The sequence below is a fragment of the Plecotus auritus genome, assembly GCF_963455305.1.
Source record: "Plecotus auritus genome assembly, chromosome: 7".
Classification (NCBI taxonomy): Eukaryota; Metazoa; Chordata; class Mammalia; order Chiroptera; family Vespertilionidae; genus Plecotus; species Plecotus auritus.
In genome coordinates, this window is record NC_137774.1 from 79,927,374 (window position 1) to 79,948,647 (window position 21,274).

General features: G+C 46.1%; 2 protein-coding genes and 1 pseudogene across 6 annotated transcripts in view; all 3 read left to right on the forward strand.

Annotated features, from left to right (window-relative positions):
- Positions 1-7,531: 7,531 nt before the first annotated feature.
- LOC308252699 (docking protein 2-like) lies at positions 7,532-8,266 on the forward strand (annotated as a pseudogene). Its single transcript has one exon. The product of its transcript is annotated as a docking protein 2-like (transcript).
- Positions 8,267-12,201: 3,935 nt separating this feature from the next.
- On the forward strand, positions 12,202-14,807 carry TNFRSF17 (TNF receptor superfamily member 17; the record flags this gene model as incomplete). The annotated part of the gene is made up of 3 exons (XM_080677452.1): positions 12,202-12,347; positions 12,646-12,812; positions 14,305-14,807. 3 exons carry the CDS (start codon positions 12,202-12,204, stop codon positions 14,586-14,588), a joined length of 597 nt encoding a protein of 198 aa, XP_080533578.1. The 3' UTR covers positions 14,589-14,807.
- A 5,807-nt stretch (positions 14,808-20,614) lies between these two features.
- SNX29 (sorting nexin 29) overlaps positions 20,615-21,274 on the forward strand; it is a 580,852-nt gene continuing 580,192 nt past the window's right edge. For 3 of the 4 annotated variants that reach the window (XM_080678988.1, XM_080678984.1, XM_080678986.1), the window contains exon 1: positions 20,625-20,728. Coding sequence is in view for 1 of the 4 variants with exons in the window: in XM_080678985.1 (XP_080535111.1) it covers positions 20,722-20,728 (7 nt within the window). In the remaining 3 variants the exon portion in view is untranslated. Of the gene's footprint in view, positions 20,729-21,274 lie in introns of all 4 variants that reach the window. The other variant, XM_080678985.1, reaches the window with a different exon arrangement.

Sequence of the window (21,274 nt, forward strand, 5' to 3'; positions counted from 1 at the left end):
CCCGTTGAAGTCCAAGCTGTTCCAGGACACGTGGGCCACCTGTCCCCAGGCTAGCAGGAGAAAAGGGAAAGCACCATACAGTAGGGGTAATGGTGCTGATCAGCAGGCAGAGGCAGGGCTGCTTCTCTGCAGCAGGGTCAGGGAGGAGTACCTGTGAAGCCCAGGTGATCTACTTGGGGGCCTCCTGGCACTCCTTGTCCCACTGAAACTATGAATGACCTGTGCAGTGACTGCTCCTTGGTGGACCCCCAACTAACAATGGGTTTCTTTTCCCTCCCCACTCACTGACCTTGTTTCAGTCTGTATCTGAGCGCCATGCTTTTTCTGTAATAGCACTTTCATAATTGTCTGTGCTTTATTTATCAATTATTTCTTGTTTCCACCACCACACTGTAAACTCCATTAGGGCAGGAACTACATCTGAAATAAGCTCACTGTGGTACCTCGGTGCCTGGCATGGTGCCTCATATGTAGTGAGCATGCGATCAACACTTATGAAATGAGAGTATTGGTCATCTAATGCTGCCGACACTGATGTCAGCATGCTCTCTGTCTTGTGATTGTTGATGTTTAGAGTGGAGACAAGTGTCACAGGGAGAAATCAGTGAATTGAAAAACAAGGAAGCAAACTTCCCTGACACAGTGAGCAAACACCCTGAGATCAGAAGGAAGTCACTTTGAAAAAGTCTAAAGAGCTGACCGAATGTGGCACTTGTGTTAGGGCTGAGAGGAAGCAGTTCAGAGGAGGGGCTCTTCAAAGGCAATCTTCATGGAAAACGAGCAGAGGACCTGAGACGTGGCCCCAAATCAAATTAGCCTTTTCATGTCCACGAGCAATCAAGGCTTCTGAGGGATGTGCAGAGATCTGAGTATCGGGGAGGGAAGGAAGGGCCCACATGTTTGCATTGGAATCTGCCAGTGCAGGCCTCCTCAGCGGGGCTTCTGAGCTCTTCTGAGCTCTGTGCTTTATTAGATCCTGGCTCTGAGCTGTTTCATCTCCTCCAGCTCCCCTTAGCACAAGGCCTGACCCCTCCCCCCATTTCAAGTTGAAGAAGAAACTAGACCATCTGCAGTTTATGGGTACACCAGAGGGCCAATTTTTCTGGCTTAGTGTTTGCTGTTCCATTGTGCTCTTGTTAGTTCTGTGTTCTTTTGAGGTTTCTTTCGTTTTGAACTGCAGTACACTAGAAAGGACTGTTTGCTAATATTTAGTTCTCATAGAGGAGTTTTTAGTGGCAGTGAAGAGGCAGTGTGGCTTAGTGGTTAATACCATGGCTTTATACTCTATCAGTCAGGATAGACCAGGTCATGCTACAGTAACAAGCAACAACCAAATCTCATACACACAATGTGTCTGTCTTAGCTCAGGCTGTTATACAAAATATCATAGGCTAGGTAGCTAAACAACAGAAATGTATTTCTCACAGTTCTGGAGGCTGGAAGTCCAAGACCAAGGTGCCAGCAGATTTGGCGTCTGGTGAAGGCTCTCTTCTTGGCCTGCACCTAGTGCCTCTTTACTGTGTCCTCCCAAACTCTCTGATGTCTCTTCTTGTACGGGCACGAATCCCATCATGGGGCCCCCACCCTCCTGACCTCATCTAAACCTAATCACCTCCCAAAAGCCTCATCTCCAAATATCATCACATTGGTGGGGGGGAGGGTTGGCACCTGAACATATGAATTTTGGGGAAAAAAACAAACGTTAAGCCCATAATGGTGTCCCTCCTGGGCCAGTCAGGTCCATGCTTCATCCTCCTCCCATTGAAACTGAGGCCCACAGAACTGTCATCTGGGGCATTGCCATTCACCATGACAGAAAGAAAGAGAATGTGGTGAATCAAGCACAAGTTCTGAAAGCTTCTGCCTTCACGTGAGACATGTCCCTCTGCTCCCATTTCCTTGATCAAAAAGCAGGTTACACATCCACACGTAACTTCAAAGAGGGGCATGGAAGGAAGGTACAATCCTGCCTTGAGCTCAGGAGAGAACTGTATTATTGGGAACAGCTCCGATGATCACCAGAGTCACACAATCTTGATATTGCTGTGAAGGTATTTTCTAGATGTGACTAATAGTTAAATCAGCAGACCCTGAGTAAAGCAGATTACCCTCCATAATGTGGGTGGGCCTCATCCAATCAATTGAAGCCTCAAGAGCAAAGACTGAGGCTTCTCAAAGAAGAAGGAATTTGGCCTCAAGACTGTAACATAGAAACCCTAGTTGAGTTTCCAGACTGCCTGGCTTGCCCTGTGGATTTTGGACTCAAGACTGCAATATTAACTCTTTCCAGAATTTTCAGCCTGCTGGCTTGCCCTATGATTTCAGAATTGCCAGCCCTCACAATTGCATGTGCCAGTTCCTTAAAATATGCCTGTCTGTCTGTATGTATATTCATCTCTCTGATCTCTGATGGGCTCAGCTCCCCTGAAGAACCTTGACTGACATAGTTATACCCTCACACTATGCCAACACCCAGTTCAGAGCAAAGCCCGTTTCCTTGAACCTTCTCCCAAATCACCTAATGCAAGTCCAAATCCTATAATAAGAACTTTCTAACCTTCTCCAATTGAGTCACCTAGGATGGCTTCATGGCAAAATGAAAATGCAGGGCCCTTGTGAAAAAATTACTAAGGGTTTCAAGATGACAACAGCAGAGCACTCAATCGAGTACAAGACCTGCGACCTGTTCCGTTGACCATAGCCTGGCACTTACAGGTCACAGGCCCACATAGTCGGACCCGGAGCACCTCGCAGTTCCCCATGGTTGTGCACCAGGTCAGTGTTCAACTACAGGTGTGTTCCTGGTGGTTTTTGGCTGGAGAGTATTTATGAGAATTTCCTTCTAATCTTTTATATACAGGGTGTCCCCCCAAAATGTATACATACTTTAACAGCTAATGGCTCAATTTTGAAAATGAAATGTATTTTAATAAACACTTCCCTGATAATTATTCAAAGTGTGTGTATACATTTTTTGGGACATTCTATATACATATATTTTACTTACATGAAAGAGAGAGAGTGTGTGTGATATCTATATCTAGCTATATATATGTACATATATATAAACATCTTTTTAATCCTGTACTTGTCTCATAAAATTAAAAATTCCTCAAAAATAACATTGATCAGCCCTGGCCGGTTTGGCTCAGAGGATAGAGCGTTGGCAGTGATGAACTCCTTTAGCTTTTTCTTATCTGTGAAGCTCTTTATCTGCCCTTCAATTCTGAATGATAGCTTTGCTGGGTAGAGTAATCTTGGTTGTAGGTTCTTGCTATTCATCACTTTGAATATTTCTTGCACTCCCGTCTGGCCTGCATAGTTTCTGTTAAGAAATCAGCTGACAGTTGTATGGGTGCTCCCTTGTAGGTAATTAACTGTTTTTCTCTTGCTGCTTTTAATATTCTTTGTCTTTTGCTCTTGGCATTTTAATTATGATGTGTCTTGGTGTGGTCCTCTTTGGATTCCTTTTGTTTGGGGTTCTGTGCGCTTCCTGGACTTGTAAGTCTATTTCTTTCACCAGGTGGGGGAAGTTTTCTGTCATTATTTCTTCAAATGGGTTTTCAGTATCTTGCTCTCTCTCTTCTTCTGGCACCCCCATAATTCGGATGTTGGTACGCTTGAAGTTGTCCCAGAGGCTCCTTACACTATCTTCATATTTTTGGATTCTTTTTACTTTTTGCTTTTCCGGTTGAGTGTTTTTTGCTTCTTTGTATTTCAAATCTTTGATTTGATTCTTGCGAACCTCTAGTCTGCTGTTAGATCTCTGTATAATGTTTTTTATTTCAGTCAGTGTATGCTTAATTTCTAGTTGGTCCTTTTTCATATCCTCGAGGGTCTCACTAAGTTTATTGGCCTTTTCTAGAAAATTCTTAAAAAACCTTATAACCGTGGTTTTGAACTCTATATCCACTCATTTGCTTTCCTCCATTTCTTTCATTTGTGATCTGTTTCTTTGTCTCCACATTTTGGCTGCTTCCCTGAGTTGATAGAGTGGCTTTGTGTGGTAGGTGTCCTATAGGGCCCAGTGGCTCAGCCTCCCCAGTTACCTGAGGTGGACACTCTTGGTGCACCCCTTTGTGGGCTGTGTGCACAGTCTTGTTGTAGTTAAGCCTTGATTGTTGTTGGTATCAGTGGGAGGAATTGACCTCCAGGCCAATTGCGCTGTGAGGATCAGCTGTGTCTATGCTGGGAGAACTTCTGTGCTGGAGACACCCTTATGAGATAAGACTTGCAAAAGCCTCTGTGCTCAGCTTGGATGGGGCGGAGTCTCAGGGTGGAGCAGACAGCATTGGTTTCCTGTCAGCCCTGCCCTAATAGGCCCCTGTGTCTCAGTGTCCCGTGGTAATCGCTGCAAGCACCTCTGAGGGAAAGCCGCCCTTGAGTTCCGTCTGATGCCAGACAGTCCAGTTTCTCCCTGTATGAGTCTGGGTCCCCAGAGTCTCGCCCGGAACTGGAGTTTAGAGCAGCTGGAGCTTCCGTCTCCCTCCCGCTTGAGAAAGCCAACCGCGTACTCAGTTGCCCGCCCTCTCTGTGTGCGCGCCTTGGTACCTCTGCCTTCCGCAGTTCCTCTGAGTCTCAGTGTGCTTTTCTCTTTCCTGACAGTCCAGTTTCTCCCCGTATGAGTCTGGGTCCCCAGAGTCTCGCCCGGAACTGGAGTTCAGCACAGTCTGGAGCTTCCGTCTCCCTCCCGTTGAGAAAGCCAGCCGCGCACTCAGTTGCCAGTCCTCTCCATGCATGGGTCCCAGTACCTCTGCCTCCTGCAGCTCCTCTGAGTCTCAGTGTGCTTTTCTCTTTCCTTCTAGTTGTAGAATTTTCACTCAGCCAGCCTTCCTATGGTTCTGGATGATGTCCATTTTGTCTTTTAGTTGTAGTTTTGAAATTGTTGTGCGAGGCAGCAGTTTAGGTGTTTACCTATGCCGCCATCTTGGTTTTCCTCCTCTTTTTGGATCTTGAGCCTGCTGGCTCTTGGACTAGAACATACACCATTGTCTATCCTGGTTCTTGGCCTTTAGACTGAGACTGCAACTACACCATGGACTCTCTCTCTCCAGCTTGCCAACCTTAGATCTGAGGACTTCACAAGCCTTCCAAATTGTGAGAACCTATTTCTTGTAATAAATCTCATTCTCTCTATATATACATCCTGTTTCCCTGGAGAAACCTAATACAGACCTAGATTTCCCCTTCTGAGTAAATGAAATCTACTTGGAAGTTCTTGGAAGAAATTGTGTACTTTTGGTTTGGATTTAATTACTAAAGGTCAGAGCATGCTGCTGTGGAAACTTGCTTGTAGTTGAGTAATTTTGGAAAAAGAATCTTTTAGTTGGATGGAATTTTCCTTGCAGAACATGCTAATGGCTTTGGACATTTGAGGCAGCATCTTTTTGCTTCTTTGGAGCTGTGAGTGAGAGCTGAAGCTTGAAGATGACGTGGGAGGCTTTCCTCTCTGTTCTGTGGAGAGGGAGGTCAAGCCCCGCACCCTTTTGGTGATGTTATTACATAAACACACGCTTTCATGAAACATTTAAACATCATTTTTTAAAAAACTAGGCTACCTCTGTTTTACTGTGGTTCTGCTAAGTCCCAAAATTACAGTCTTTGAGAACTGGAGGGAATCATGGAAATAATGTAGTCAAAATTTTTCCAAATTGTTTTCCACGGAACATATATTCCTAAATGTTTCAATCCCTTGAAAAAAAGGGATTCTGTGACCAAGTAGGTTTGAGAAGGGCAGCACACACTCTCCCTTTCGGAGAATCCAAATGCACGTTAATAAAGTTTGAGTCTGGCCGGCGTGGCTCAGTGGTTAAGCATTGACCTGTGAACCAGGAGGTCACAGTTCAATTCCTGGCCAGGGCACATGTCCCGGTTTCAGGCTGTATCCCCAGTGGGGGGCGTGCAGGAGGCAGCCGGTCAATGATTCTCTCTCATCATTGATGTTTTTATCTCTCTCTCTCTCCCTCTCCCTTCCTTTCTGAAATCAATAAAAATATATTAAAAAATAAATTAAAGAATAAAGTTTGAGACACCTCTTAGTCTTTGAGGTGGTGACATCAAGTAGGCAGTGGGAAGGTGGGTCTGGATTTCAGGGGCAAGGTTGGAGTTGGATACATAGGTTTGGAATTTAACGTGTTTAAAACTATAAGAGCAGATGAGATTTCTCAGGAGAGAGTTTAGAAGAAATGAGTATGTGAGGTCTGGAGGTGCCATAGCTCTCAGGTGACCGTGAAGGAGGACCTGAGTATGGAGCCAAGACTCGGAAGATGGCATTGCTGAGCCAAGTGACCAAGAGAAACCAGGATACTGTTGGCCATAACTCAAGCCACTAAAGCTGACTTTACCATTGTACTTTTCAGCTACAATGTCAGTAAATTCTTTAAGTTTTTATGTCACATCTCATGGAAAGAGTTCTGACTATTAGGATATTTCCCAACCTCTTTTGCACCTTCATCTCTGTCTCCTCCTAGTCTCTGTTTCCCCATCCGCTTACCTGTCATGGAGGAGAATCAGCTGAACCTAAGATGTCACCTCCGCCTCGAGGTGCAAAGGGAAAGGACGACTTAACCCAGCCAGTGTCGGTTGTCAACATTTCAGGCATGAGTGGAGGAATCAGTTAAGAACTGGTTAACATAGTTAAGGATTTTATTTTTACTTCTGGGTTGTTGGCAACCAACCAAAACCGACTCTGGCTAATTTAAGCCAAAAAGGGACTTTATTGGGTGATTGACTAGGCTGCCCCACAAAATCAAAGACAGAGCTGAGCAAGCTGCACAACAGACTGGAGACGGGAGGAGCCAGAGTCACCCTGGGGAGCCTCCATGGGCTTTCACCAAATTTCTCTCTGTGCCATTTCTAAACAGTGTGGCTACAAGGCCAGCGCTCTCAGTGTTCAAGCTCGAGATGACCAGGACAGAGAATAGACTTGAGGGAGACAGGGTAAGGCAAGGAGGGAGAGAAGGCAAAGGCCTTTGGCCTGGTTCCTGCGAGTGCACTCTGCATATCTGAGAGGCTTAGGGACTGGCCAAGAAGGGTCTGCTGTAACCTCTGAGGAAGGAGCCATCCCTGGGCCTCTCCAGGTTGCCTGCGGCCTAGAGGTGATGAAGAATAACCTCTGCGTCCAGCTGGTGTGGCTCAGTGGTCGAGCATCAACCTATGAACCAGGTTAAGGTTCAATTCCCAGTCAGGACCTATGCCCGGGTTGTGGGCTTGATCCCTAGTGTGGGGTGTGCAGGAGGCAGCCGGTCAATGACTTCCTCTCATCATTGATGCTTCTCTCTCTCTCTTCCCTCTCCCTTCCTTTATGAAATCAATAAAAAAATAAAAATAAATAAAAAAATAACCTCTGTGGGCGTCAGTGTTCTTAAGGCCCAGTGAGTGCACCTGGGGAAAGACTTCCTTCAGTGCTTTTCGTTTTCAGGCCTCACCCTGTCCCAGATTCTGCCCAGGTTGGTGTCTGACATCTTTACTCTTTTTATTTTATTTATTTTTTACAGAGAGGAAGGGAGAGGATAGAGAGTTAGAAACATCGATGAGATGCCGGCTCCGGGGGTCCTACACCCTCCGGACTGGAAAGGGTGCCCTTTTGTTTGACTGGCCCTACAGGTTCCTGCGGCGCTTTGGGCGCGACAAGGTAACCTTTTCCTTCGAGGCAGGGCGGTGGTGAGTCTCTGGAAAGGGCAACTTTGAGTTTGAAACCCGGCAGGGCAACGAGATCTTTTTGGCCCTGGAAGAGGCCATCTCTGCCCAGAAGAATGTGCCCCGCGCTGGGCCGCAAACCCAGCCAGCCCCAGCCCCAGCCCCAGCCCCAGCAGTGCTGCCCCTGCCTGAGAGCCCGTACTCCCGGCCCCACGACTCACTGCCACCACCTTCAACCAGCGCCCCTGCGCTCACCCCCGGGCCACGTGGCCCAGAGCGGGAATACACAGTGCCCTTCGATGCGGTGGCCCGGAACCTGGGGAAGAGCCTGCGGGGCATCCTGGTGGTCCCTCCCCAGCCCCGGGTTGACCCTCTGTATGACAGCATCGAGGAGCACCGGCCTTCAGGATCCGACCACATATATGATGAGCCCGAGGGTGTGGCAGTCCTGTCCCTGTATGACAGCTCACAGGAAGCCCGGGGTGAGGCCTGGAGGAGGCAGGCGACAGCCAACGGAGACCCCAGCGGCCCCCAGCACAGCTACCCCGTGGGGCAGGACTTCCCTGCTTCTGGCCTGCCGCAGGAAACCGAGTATGACAATGTCATACTGAAAAAAGGCCCCAAATGATGGAGCCTCCCTCCGCTCCTCGCACAACCCGAGGACTCGTCCCTCCAGGGTCTGCTGGGTCTGCTGCATGAGTCATGATCCCGAAGCAGGAAGAATGCCCTGAAGAGACCCACCCTCCTCCTACCCTTTCCCACTTCCTCTTGTTCTTTCCCGGATCTGTGGGGATCAATCTCAGACATTTAGGACAGAAGATAAAAGGGTGTCAGCAAGTTGCTCGCTCCCCGGGCTTGCGCAGGCCTCCAGGCTCGCAGGGGGCGCTGCAGCTCTCTGCAGGCGTTGGACTTCTCCGTGGCATTAAACATTTCTGAGGTGAAAAAAAAAAAAAAGAAACATCAATGAGAGAGAAACATCAATGAGAGAGAAACATCAATGTGAGAGAAACATCGATCAGCTGCCTCCTGCACACCTCCTACTGGGGGTGTGCCCACAACCTGGGTACATGCCCTTGACCAGAATTGAACCTGGGACATTTCAGTCCCCAGGCCAACGCTCTATCCACGGAGCCAAACCGGTTAGGGCGTGACATCTTTACTCTTTATTCTTTTTTCCTTAGTCTTAGTGTGTGCTTTCAGCCTTAGGAAACCTTCCTTTCACTCTACTTCCTTTTCTCCTCGAAGTTCCCACCCGCTATAGCCTGAGTGTTCATTCCCACCCCCCAACTCATATGTTGAAAATCAATCCCTAACGTGATGGTAATAGGAGGTGGGGGCCTTTGGTAGGTGTTAGGTCAGGAGGGTGGAGCCGTTATGAATGGGATTAATGACCTTATAAAAGAGGCTCCAGAGCGATCTCTCGCCCCTTCTGTCATGTGAGATTATAGTGAAAAGATGGTTATGAAGTGGGCTCCCACCAAACACCAAATCTGCTGGTACCTTGACCTTGGACTTGAAGGTTCCAGAACTGTGAGAGATAAATTTCTGTTATTTCTAAGCCACCCAGTCTATGGTATTTTTTATAGCAGTCAGAACAGACTAAGACACCACCCTTTAAAAAAATGATTCTTATTTTAAAAATAATCCTTATTATTAAAAAATAATTATTCAGTCCTGGCCAGGTAGCTCAGTTGGTTAGAGTGGTGTCCTGATATGCCAAGGTTTCAGGTTCCATGAATGCATAAATAAGTGGAACAACAAATTGGTGTTTCTCTAAGAAATCAATTTTAAGAAAGTATTCAAATAGTACCAAAGATTTTTCAATGTAGTCTTTTCCCTGTGCTGCTTTGTATCTCTTGCCAGAAGCAATTACTATCAGCGTGCTGTGTATCTTTCCAGATGTAGCTAGCCTGTGCTTATGTCTCTATATACAAACCCAAGCTATTTTATTTGTAAACACAGAAGAGCAGATTATACACACTGTTCAGTACCTTTCATTTTCTGCTCAGTGATGTGTCGCTCATATCAAAACACATCTGTCTCACCCTGGCTGGTGTGACTAAGTGGTTAGAGTGTTGACCTGTGGACTGAAGAGTCCTGGGTTCAGTTTAGGTCAAGGGCATCTACCTGGGCTGCAGGTTCATTCCCCGGACCCGGTTGGGGTAGGTAAGGGAGGCAACCAATTGATGTCTCTCTCACATTGATGTTTCTCTTTCTCTCTCTCTCTTTCCACTTCCCTTCCTCCCTTCCACTCTCTAAAAAATCAATGGGAAAAATATCCTCAGGTGAGGATTAATAAAAACAAACAAAAACCCAAAACACTTCTGTCTCATTCTTTTTATTTTTTATTGTTTGAAGTATTATAAGTAGTAGTACATATGACTCCTTCCCCCCCCCCCATTGACCTCCCCCCCGGCCTCCCCTACCCCCCAGTACATGCCTTTACCTGCCCCCCCCACCGTCTCATTCTTTTGATGGCTGTGTAGTATTCCACTCCGAGGCCCCCATTGATGGGCAGGCTTTTGCAAATACAAATAATACTGCAGTGAACACCCTTGTACCTGGTACATGTGACTTCAGGCACCTAAGTAAGCACATCTGTCAAAAACAACTGCTTTCATTTTTTTAATATTGTTTAAAGTATTACATATGTCTCCTTTTTCCCTGATTGATTTCCCCCCCCCCCCCCCCCGCCCCTGCCTACAGTGCTTTCTTTTTCAAGAGTTATCAAAGCTTTGTTCTTCCAGTTTCCACCAGACTTCCCAGGCATTGCCCACATTGACTGCCTCCTCTTGTTTGTTTTTTTAATTCTCACCCGAGGATATTTTTCCATTGATTTTTAGGGAGAGTGAAAGAGAGAGGGAAAGACAGAGAGAAACATCAATGTGAGGGAAACATATTGATTAGTTGCCTCCTGAACGAGCCCTGACCAGGGCCTGGGCTGGGGTGGAGCCTGCAACCTAGATACATGCCCTTGACCGGAAGCGAACCCGGGACCCTTTGGTCTGAAGGATGACACTCTATCCACTGAGCCAAATCGGCTAGGGTGACTGCCTCCTCTTTCTCTCTACTTTCTAAATATCTACAATATGGTTTCTATCCACTGACACACTCAAAGGCTGCCAATGACCTTAGCGTTTCACCTGACTTTTCTATAGACTTTGACCCTCACTACCCATCCTGTCCTGAAACTCCCTTTCTGCCTGGCTGTTTTGGCGAGGTAATCTTTTTTTTAAAAAAATATATTTTATTGTTTTTTTTACAGAGAGGAAGGGAGAGGGATAGAGAGCTAGAAACATCGATGAGAGAGAAACATCGATCAGCTGCCTCCTGCACACCTCCCACTGGGGATGTGCCCGCAACCAAGGTACATGCCCTGACCAGAATCGAACCCGGGACTCTTCAGTCCGCAGGCCGACGCTCTATCCACTGAGCCAAACCGGTTTCAGCGGCGAGATAATCTTTGTCCTCCTCTTTCTCTAATCATGCTTTTCCTGTGTGCCTTTACCTGCCTTCCAAAAGTCCTATTTGACTGGAGCTTGAGGGAGTGGAACCTGCTGGGCCAGCCCTTTCAGCTCCTGGCTACCCCACACAGGCTTCCGCCTGGACCCCAGAGGAATGTAAGGTTTTGATCAACGTCCAAGTCCAAACTCTCTTCAAGGGTCAAGTCCTTCATAAAAAAAAAAAAAGGTGCTATCCCGGCCAGTGTGGCTCAATGGTTGAGCGTCGACCCATGAACTAGGAGGTCTTGGTTAGATTCCCAGTCAGGGCACATGCCTGATCCCGAGTAGTGGGCATGCAGGAGGCAGCCGATCAATGATGTTTCTCTCTAACCCTCTCCCTTCCTCTCTCTCTAAAAATCAAGAAAGGAAAAAAGAAATTTAAAAATACTCCAAACTTATCTTTCTCTTCAACCCCCAGGCCAGTTTAGCTTTTACCCTATACTTCTCTCTTTCGGTCAGAATTCTGGAATTCTGCCTAGGTTCACAACCTGGTAGGCGTGCTTGATACCCCTTTCCCTCTTTCACATTCCATCAGTTCCAACTATGCTTTGGGGTTCCATGTGTGAATTTCGATCCCCTCTGTTAGATTGTATGTTTTTAAGGGGCACAGGCTTTGTCTTACCTAGCTCCCTGGGGCCTGTCACACAGCTCAGCTCATAAACAGATGCACCGAACATGGTTATAGAACCTTCTGCCTGGTGCCTCAGGCTTGTCTGCGTCTTGCAACTGTCACCTGGCTGAGACATTGTCACTATAAATAAGCAGTTTCTGTTTCAGGTACGGCTTGCCCTTCATATTGACACTCCATCTCTTACCCCACCCAAGCCTCAAACTACAAAAGGGGAATTAGAGTTGGTATTCAAATCCTTGGCCGCAGTACAGAGAGGCATCCCCTATAAGCCCAGAGCCATCTATGTGAGCTTCTTTTATTTCCTCGAAGTTGTTGGACATTGTAGCTGCTCTCATTCCACTTGCTGGGGAATTCTTGAAGAGATTCTATTTGTCTTTCCATGCGGTTCTCTCTGTAGTTTCTTTGTTTCTTTTTGTGATCAAGTTCCAGATGGCTCAGCAGTGCCTCCAAAATGAATATTTTGACAGATTGCTGAATGCTTGCAAACCGTGTCTCCTTCGGTGTTCTAATACCCCTCCTCTCATATGTCAGCGTTACTGTAATACAAGTAAGTACTACTGCTTGAACAATTATTCGTTGGTGTGCAGTAAAGTATTCTCTCTATACTGAGTGCTTATTCAACGAATAAACATTACAGGGAAGGTGGTGAAATATTCTGAATCCAAAAAGGGAAAGTTAATGAGGCCGTTATTTAAATGCCAAGAGGAATAGAGTAATTATTCAGAGCTGAACTCAATTTTATTCAGCACTGTTAGCAACCCAGTATTTTATCAACTCTTCTAATTAAGTGTTATTTAGAACTGGAAAGTCAATGCTGATGAATGAGGGGAATTGGATAAGCAAATAATGTTTACTTGATGTCGATGTTACCAGTTCATTCTCTCTCTCTGACATTGCTTTTAACTCAGGGAAAGGAACAAATGCCATGCTCTGGACCTGTTTGGGCCTGAGCTTGCTGGTGTCTTTGACAGTTTTCGCGCTGATGATCTTGCTAAGGAAGATGAGCTCTGAACCATCAAAGGACAAATTTAAAAGCACAGGTTAGTTTGGTGGCCAATCTTAGAAATCTGTTTCCCAGAGGTGGCTTTTGCGAGTTTCAGTTCCTCTTTCTTCTTTTTACACTGAAGATTTCATTAGGTTGGAGCCCTTTTGAGTGCGTCAGAGGACAGATATGTCAAATGCACGTCTTGGTAGAAGGGAGCGGTCTTCTTTCCTGTGTTTACACCTTCTTTGCAGGTGTCCTACAGTGTCAGTGTTCTCCCGTGTTCTTCCCTTGAAAATCACTCTTTTGAATTACCGAGGCTTTCTTGGGAAACGTTATCTTTTTGATCAAAATTCACACATTGACTAAATGTCACTGCTAGCCAGGTCTGCTACTACCAGGAAAAGTGTATTTGGCATGCTCCGTGGCCACATTTTTAATATGAATATGTGTTATTGCTTGGGTGAACATTTTACTGCTGAAAAATGTTAGCACTGAATAACCAGTTGCTCCTGGATTACATAAGCAATCATCTCAAAGATTAGCATCTTTATAATCAGTAGAGACCCAGTCCCAGAGGACTGAATGTTCCCAGAGAAGTGATTGTTCCTTAACACCCTCAAGGTCTTAAGGGCTTCTTAAGATAAAACTACTTCTGAGGCACCTTTGCTTACGATCTGATTCCCAAACACTCTGCAGCCCCTGCCCTATTTCTTTCTGCATTTTTGTGCATAATCTGCAAAGCATCCACCCTATTCACTCTCCTGTGCATAAGGAGAGGTAAATGGTTGTCCTATATAATTTACTCATTTTTATTTTTGTTTTGCTTGGAATTTGAGAAACAGGTGGGGAAGGACTTCTAAGTGTGATGTTTTGGAAGATGGGGTTATACTGTGGAAGGTAGGGGAAATAGTAAAACATCTTCACAGGCATATGGTGGGGGCATAATGGAGACTCCTTCCTTATGTGATCATGGAGAGTCATTAAAATTTTTTAATATGACACAAAATGTGAAAAGAGAAGCATCTTTACTTTGAATTCTAATGTGTTACCATAGGCTGATTTTGGTGTGCTGTAACATATGGTAATTTGTGTAAAATAAGATTGAGGCCAGTCTAGATTTGTATGTAAAATCACTTGATTTTTAAAAATACTTTTATTTTTTTAATTCAAGAGCGAGAGCGAGAAAGAGACATTGATGTGAGAGAGAAACATCTATTGATTGCCTCCCGCACACCGGGAATTGAGCCTGCCCCCTCTTGGTGCACGGACAAGACTTCTGCCAGCTGAGCCACAGGGGCCAGGGCAATCACTTGGTTTTTAAATGTGGGTCAACATAAGCAAACACATAAAAACACTCTATGCCCTAAAGCATGTCTTTGAGCCTCTTGTGTCCTGTTAGTTCCTGACTTCTAGAGTAGGACACACTCATTTGTTTTGTAGGGAAAGATCTGTCTGGCACGGCTTTCAACCTGAGCTGTACTGCTAAGACTGTCACGACCACAACCCCTGGGGAGTTTAGGTTAACTTTTCTGTTTCTGTGTAATCAGGAACACCTCTCCAGAACGAGGCGAATGCTGACCTGGATGATGGAAAAGATAGCAGGACCGGTGAGGAAATTCTTTCTAGAAGCCTGGAGTACACAGTAGAAGACTGTACCTGTGAAGACTGTGTCAAGAGCCAACCAAAGGTCGATTCTGACCATTTCTTTCCACTCCCGGCAATGGAGGAAGGCGCAACCATCCTTGTCACCACGAAAACGAACGACTACTGCAGTGGCCTGCTAGCTGCTGAGAGTCTCACAAGGATGGAGAAATCCATTTCCACCAGATAATTAACCATTTTGAGTGATGCAGAGCTACTTTGAAAATCTTTTGTCAGAGCAAGGGATGGTGTATCAGGTCTCTTTAGGATGATTGTTATCAGTGGCCCATAGGCTTTCTGTCCTCTAATTCTAGAAAATCATTATGTTAGATATATTTCTCTGTCTTACTGTTGGGAGCTTAACCGTGGAAACTTCATTGGCTTCAATGATTAAATTCTTGACTCACTGAAAAAAAGGACTGCAATGTGTAGATCCCATAGTGACACCTTTCTGCGGCTGGACCACTTCCCTCCTATACATGCACATATGCACTTCAGAACAGAGTGAATTCTCCTCTTTATGGTTAAAAGCAAGCAAGGTTATTTTGCATACTTCTGTAGACAGGAGAAGCCTAGAGTCAGCTGTGCTAATTCAGTGTGCAATGACCTTGTGAGTTTCCAGCCTACCGGAGGCCTCAGGCATTATTATAATCATATAAGTATGGGTAGAATTACAAACGGCGATAAAAGTTTACTAGGTATAATTTTCAGACCCAAATGCAGGTAATAATGATCGCTAACACTTACATAGTTGCTAATGTGCAGGGACTGTTCTAAGTGCTTTACCTGTACTAACTCATTTAATTACATACAACAAACTACAAGGTGGGTGGACCACCATCATCTCCATTTTACAGATGATGACAGAAACTAAGGCAGAGCAAAGTAACATAGCCAGTAAATGGCAAAGCCACGATTTAAACCCAGACATCTTGATCTATTTCTTTTTTTTCTCTTCACATCAACTTAGTTCCATTTCTGAGTTCCCCATCTATTTGGGTTACAGTTTTAGTCATTATAGGGGGAGGGTTCCTCCTTTGGGGTTGAGCAAAAGTTTTGGAGCTGTGCAAAGCTCCTTATGGAAAGGCTATGCAACAGGTGCTGCACTGTGATAATCAATTGACTTTGATCATTAAGATGCCCACTGGCACCACAGCATTGATCTTCAAGGTCTTGGGGCTCTGTGGCTTTTGGGCCAGGCTTGAGATATGGGGAACCTTGGCGGGATCTTTTTACCCATTTGGGACCCATCATGGCTCCATTTCAGGCCCTTGAGGGCCACAGGAGACAAACCAGTATAGTGGTTAAGGCACTGGCTCTTAGAGCCCAACTGCCTGGGTTTGAATCCTGGCTCTGTTAGAAGGTGATAGACCTTGGGTGACTATAAGAAAGTTACTTAACTACTGTATGTTACATAAACACACATTTTTCCCCATAAAAGTATCTGGATCATAATAAGCAATTTGGTTAGTCACACTGCTATGATGATTTTTATTAGTTCCTTTGAGGTTGAGTCTCTCTGAGGGCAGGCACATACTCCTTTACTATTATATTGCTCCTAGCTGCTCCTTATCCCCTCACACCTGGTATAACCTCCTCAATGAATTTAGATTTTTTAAAAAGTTGATGTTAGGCTTTTGATTCCTGGTCTTTCAGGACCAGGTTAAAGTCTCGGGAAGAAGGGTTTATAACACTTGGGGGTGGCAGGGGGTAGAAAACATTAAGCACACACTACAATTTCAATAACATATCCTGCATCAAGTGATATGAAGGAAAGGTGCAGGGTGCTATGAGAAAGCATAACACAGCATCCTCATCACAGCTCCATGAAACAGGTATGTGATAGCTTACCACAGGTTACAAGGGGCAGGCAGACCTAAGCTAGGTTTTCTATGGGAGGGTTCAGACACATCCACTCTTTAACTAGAATAACAAAGGAACAACTGTCAAGTATAATTTTGAAAATGGGAAAACAACCCCACCAAGCAAACACACAAGTATTTTCAACTACAGTGGAACTATCTTAGTTTCAAGTATACAACATAGTGATTAGACATTCAGATAACTGACAAAGTGATTACCCCGATTAGTATCCATCTGACAACTATTTTCATTTTTAAATTCTCCCTACACATGGCTGTATTTTGACAAAATTGTCATCATGGTGTACAGACCATTTTGCATGGGGCTTTTTTAAACTTAATGTCTTATCAGTGGCCTTTCCTACTTTCTCATAATCTTTATAATTAACTTTCAATTACTGCAGAGATTCTTTATGAGGTGGGCCATGGTTTGCTTAGCTATTCTACTGTAGTTGGGCTTTGGTGTTTTCCACTATTATAAAAATATATTTTTATTGATTTCAGAGAGGAAAGGAGAGGGAGAGATAGAAACATCAATGATGAGAGACAATCACCCATTAGCTGCCTCCTGCATGCCTCCTACTGGGGATTGAACCCGCAACCTGGGAATGTGCCCTTGACTGGAATTGAACCCGGGACCCTTTAGTCCGCAGGCCAACACTCTATCCATTGAGCCAAACCGGATAGGGCAACTTTTTCACTATTCTAAAAAAAACTAGAGGCCTGTTGTACGAATATTCGTGCAAGAATAGGCCTTCCTTCCCCCGGCTGCCAGCACTGGCTCCCCTCCAGCACCTGGGACCTGGGACCCGGGTGGCTTTGCTCCGGCCCAGCTTCGTCAGGAAGAACGTCCAGTCTAATTAGCATATTACCCTTTTATTATTATAGATCAGCCGTGGGCAAACTACGGTCCACGGGCCGGATCCAGCTGTTCTATCCGGTTCTCTTGCTCTCCCCTCCGCTCCTTTACTTTGAATTTATATTAGTTCACACAAACACTCCATCCATGCTTTTGTTCCGGCCCTCCGGTCCAGTTTAAGAACCCATTGTGGCCCTCGAGTCAAAAAGTTTGCCCACCCTTGTTATAGATGATCCTGAGCATCATTCTCCAAAGAGCTCTTGACCTCTGCTGAGTCCAAAAGTAAATCCCCAGGGCCAGAGATTAAGTTTTGAGAGGCAATGTAGCAGAAAGGCCATGCTGGAATTCTGGCTCCTTTTCTCAGTGGGGCTTGGTCCGCAACTCAGTGGATCAATCCTCTCAGTCAGCATTTAAAAAAAAGTAGGCTCTCCCTTATAGGAGCATGCCCCTGTCCTTCCCTTTCCCTTCACCCTCCCCCCTCCCCTCCCTGAGGGGAAAAAAAAGTAAAGCACAAGAGAACACATTAAGTTCAGAATTGTTGTGCTAGTTACTTAAATGTAAGCATGTGTGTATTGAGTTGTGACGGAAAAGGTACTTTTTTACTCTGGGATGCAGGCAAACACATTGAGCAAATGCTCCTTCAATATTTCTTGGTCCCCTAACCCCAACCTGTAAAATGGGGCAGTAAAATGGATTTTTAAGACTGTTGTGAACATGTGTTCACACATGATGATCTATTTTCATCTCCACTGCCACCATGTTAGCCCCAGGCCCTATTATCTCTTGATGGACAATTGCGATGCCCCCTCTAACCAGCTGCCTCCTCTCCACAATTCATTCTCAAACCCTAAGAATAATCATTTAAAAACCTAATTCAGATTGTGTCATTTCTCTGTTTAAATTCTTGCAATGGCTTTCTATTCCCTTAACTACTGTGAATGAAAAGGAGCCACATGCCAACCTGACTAAAGCAGGGAAGGCCTCTGTGGCAGCCTTGCAAATTCAGAGACCTAAAGTAATCACAAGTGATGGTCTGCAATTAAAACTTTAAATTAAAAAGCAGTTTAGCCCTAGCTGGTTTGGCTCAGTGGGTAGAGCGTTGACCTGCGGACTCAAGGGTCCCAGGTTCGATTCCGGTCTAGGGCATATGCTTGGGTTGTGGGCTCAACCCCCAGTAGGGGGCGTGCAGGAGGCAGCTGATGGGTGATTCTCTATCATTGATGTTTCTATCTCTCTCTCCCTCTCCCTTCCTGTCTGAAACCAATAAAAAAATATATTTAAAAAAAGCAGTTTATAGAGGGTAGTCATATCCTAGGTTGGTATCTTCCCTGACAGAGATCAACTTTGATCTTAACTGAGCTTATTTAGTCTTTTAAAAAAATTGTTTAAAGTATTACATATGTCTCCCCGCCCCCATTGAACCCCCCACCTCCCCCCCCCCCACCCGCCCCCGCGCCGCAGCCGCTCCTGTCCCCCAAGGACAAGCCCTCACCGCCCCAGTGTCTGTGTCAATTAGTTATGCTAATATGCATGCATACAAGTCATCTGGTTGATATCTTACCCCTCCCCCCTTCCCTGCCTTCTCTCTGAGGTTGGAGGGTCTGTTCAGAGTTTGTCTCTGAATCTATTTTTGTTCATCAGTTTATGCTGTTCATTATATCCCACATATGAGTAAGATCATGTGATATTTATCTTTCTCTGACTGGCTTATTTCGCTTAGCATAATGCTCTCCAGGTCCATCCATGCTGTTGCAAATGGTAAAAGTCCCTTCTTTTTTATAGCAGTGTAGTATTCCATTGTGTAGATGTACCAGTTCTTTAATACACTCATCTGCTGATAGGCACTTAGGCTGTTCCAAATCTTAGCTATTATAAATTGTGCTGCTATAAGCATAGGGGTGCATATGTCCTTTCTGATCGGTGTTTCTGGTTTCTTGGGATATACTCCCAAAAGTGGGATTACTGGGTCGAATGGGAGTTCCATTTTTAATTTTTTTGCATCTAGATAACATACCTTTGGAATGTCACCAGTAACTTGTACCTTCCCCTTTTCCAGACCCCTTAGGGCACAATCAATGTGCAAATTCCCTCATTGTTACTGTTATCCTTAATTGTTGACTGAACTATCCTATACCCACCTATATAAAAGAAGCATGTGTCTATCAGTTTACTTTTTTCCAATCCCAAAGGTTTTCCCGCTTTGCTTTTTACCACTTCCCTAATCTAGCACCAATGGAGTTCACGTAACCCACTTACTCTCCTCCTTTGATGGTAATTTATAAGAATTAGTGAAAAACTGCCATTTTCTGGAGCATTATCTCAATACATTGAGATCCTGCTTCCCAGCAGTTGTTGACAGTTTGCTTCAACTAAACGCATAAAAATTCTTTACAGGTTTGAATGTTTCTTATGCTAACATTACTTAAGAGTTAGGTTGAAAAGTTCAAACTCCTTACAATGGCTTGCAAGGCCCTCCACCCAACTCTTTATTTTTAAACTTTATTGTTGAAAGTATTACATAAGTCCCCTTTTTCCCCCCATCATCCCCACTCCCCCAACCTCCGCCCCAGGCCCTCACCTCCCCACTGTATGCATCCATGGATTATGCATATATGCATAGAAGGTCTTTGGATGATTACCTCCACCCAGCCACCCAGCCCCATGTTCCCTCTGAGATCCAAGCTTCCAGGTCTCTGGATCCACTCCCTTTATCAGCTTATTTTGTTAATTAGATTCCACAGGAATGAGATCATGTGATACTTGTCTTTCTCTGACTGACTTAATACTCTCCAGGTCCTTCCATGCTGTCTCAAAGGGCAAGAGACTCTTCTTTTCTACTGCTGCATAGTATTCCATGGTATAAATGTACCACAGCTTTTTTATCCACTCATCTGCTGATGGGCACTTGGGCTGTTTCCAGATCGTAGTCTATTTTGTCAGATATGAGTATTGCTACTCCAGTTTTGATTTTTTTCCCCCACCTCCACCCAACTCTTAACCTCTGACTACCCCTTTCTCACTCACCCTCTCCCTCCAGCCAATCCCTCTAGGCAGGGCCTTTTGCACTTGTTCCTTTCCTGCAGATCTTCCCGGCTGTCTCCTTATCATGCAGGTCTCAGCTCTAAAGTCGTCTCCTCAGAGAGGCCCTCTGGGACTGCCCATCTCCCCTGTCCCCACGCTTTGGCCCATTATTCTTTTCCCTTCTCAGCTTCTAGCGCTGTCTGGCGTCGTCTCATCTCGGGCTTTCCTAGTTTACTGTCTGGCTTTCCGGCAGAGGTGTGAGCCCAAGAGGGCGGGGAGGCGTCCAGATCATCCCGCTGTACCCCAGCACTGACGGACCACCACCACGTGTCTCCAAGGAGGTTCCAGTCTTCCCGGGCCACCCGCTCCTACAGTCCGCCTCCCGGCCCTCGGCCCCACGCAGGCGTTGTTGTTTACGTTCCGGGTCGGGGGGCGGGGCTACAGCGGCGACGCTCCAGTTCCGGGGCGGGGCGGGAGGACGGACAGGCGGGGCGGGGCGGGGCGCGCAGTGGCCCGGCCTGTCTGGAGCTCAGCGGCGGCAGTAGCGGCAAGGCGCAGGCACCGGCTCGGAGAGCGGCACCATGAGTGGTGAGTGGCGGCTTCGCCGCTGTCACCCGCCCCGCCCGCCCCGGCTTCCGCCGCCTCAGCTGCACACTTCGGGCCCTAGTCCCCACGTCCCGCTCCCAGACTCCCGTCCCAGCGCTCCCAGTTTCCTGACCCCGTGTAACCAACCCAGTTCTTGCCCTGGTCACCTGCAGTTCTCGGGCGTCCCGAGCCCAGGCACTCCTAGTCCCCTGACTCCTGTCCATCTCTTGGAACCAGCCCTTCGACACTTGTACCCCAATCCGCCAGCCCTGCCCAGCCTTCCGACCCCTTGCCCAGTTACCAGACCCCCACTTCTCAGACCTCCTATGTCTCAGGTCCAACTAACTCTTAGACTTCCTGAGTCCCAGTTCCAATTCAGGCTCCCCCTGCTCCTCAGTCATCCGCGTCCTCAGGCCCTCTGTCTCCAGGCACTCCAGTCTCCACACAGGCTGAGCGTCCACTCTAAACACTTAGTTTGCTGACCCCTGAACGCCGTGTCCCCGTAGCTCCGATCTGCAGAGGACTATGAATTCTCCAGCCTCTTTGTTT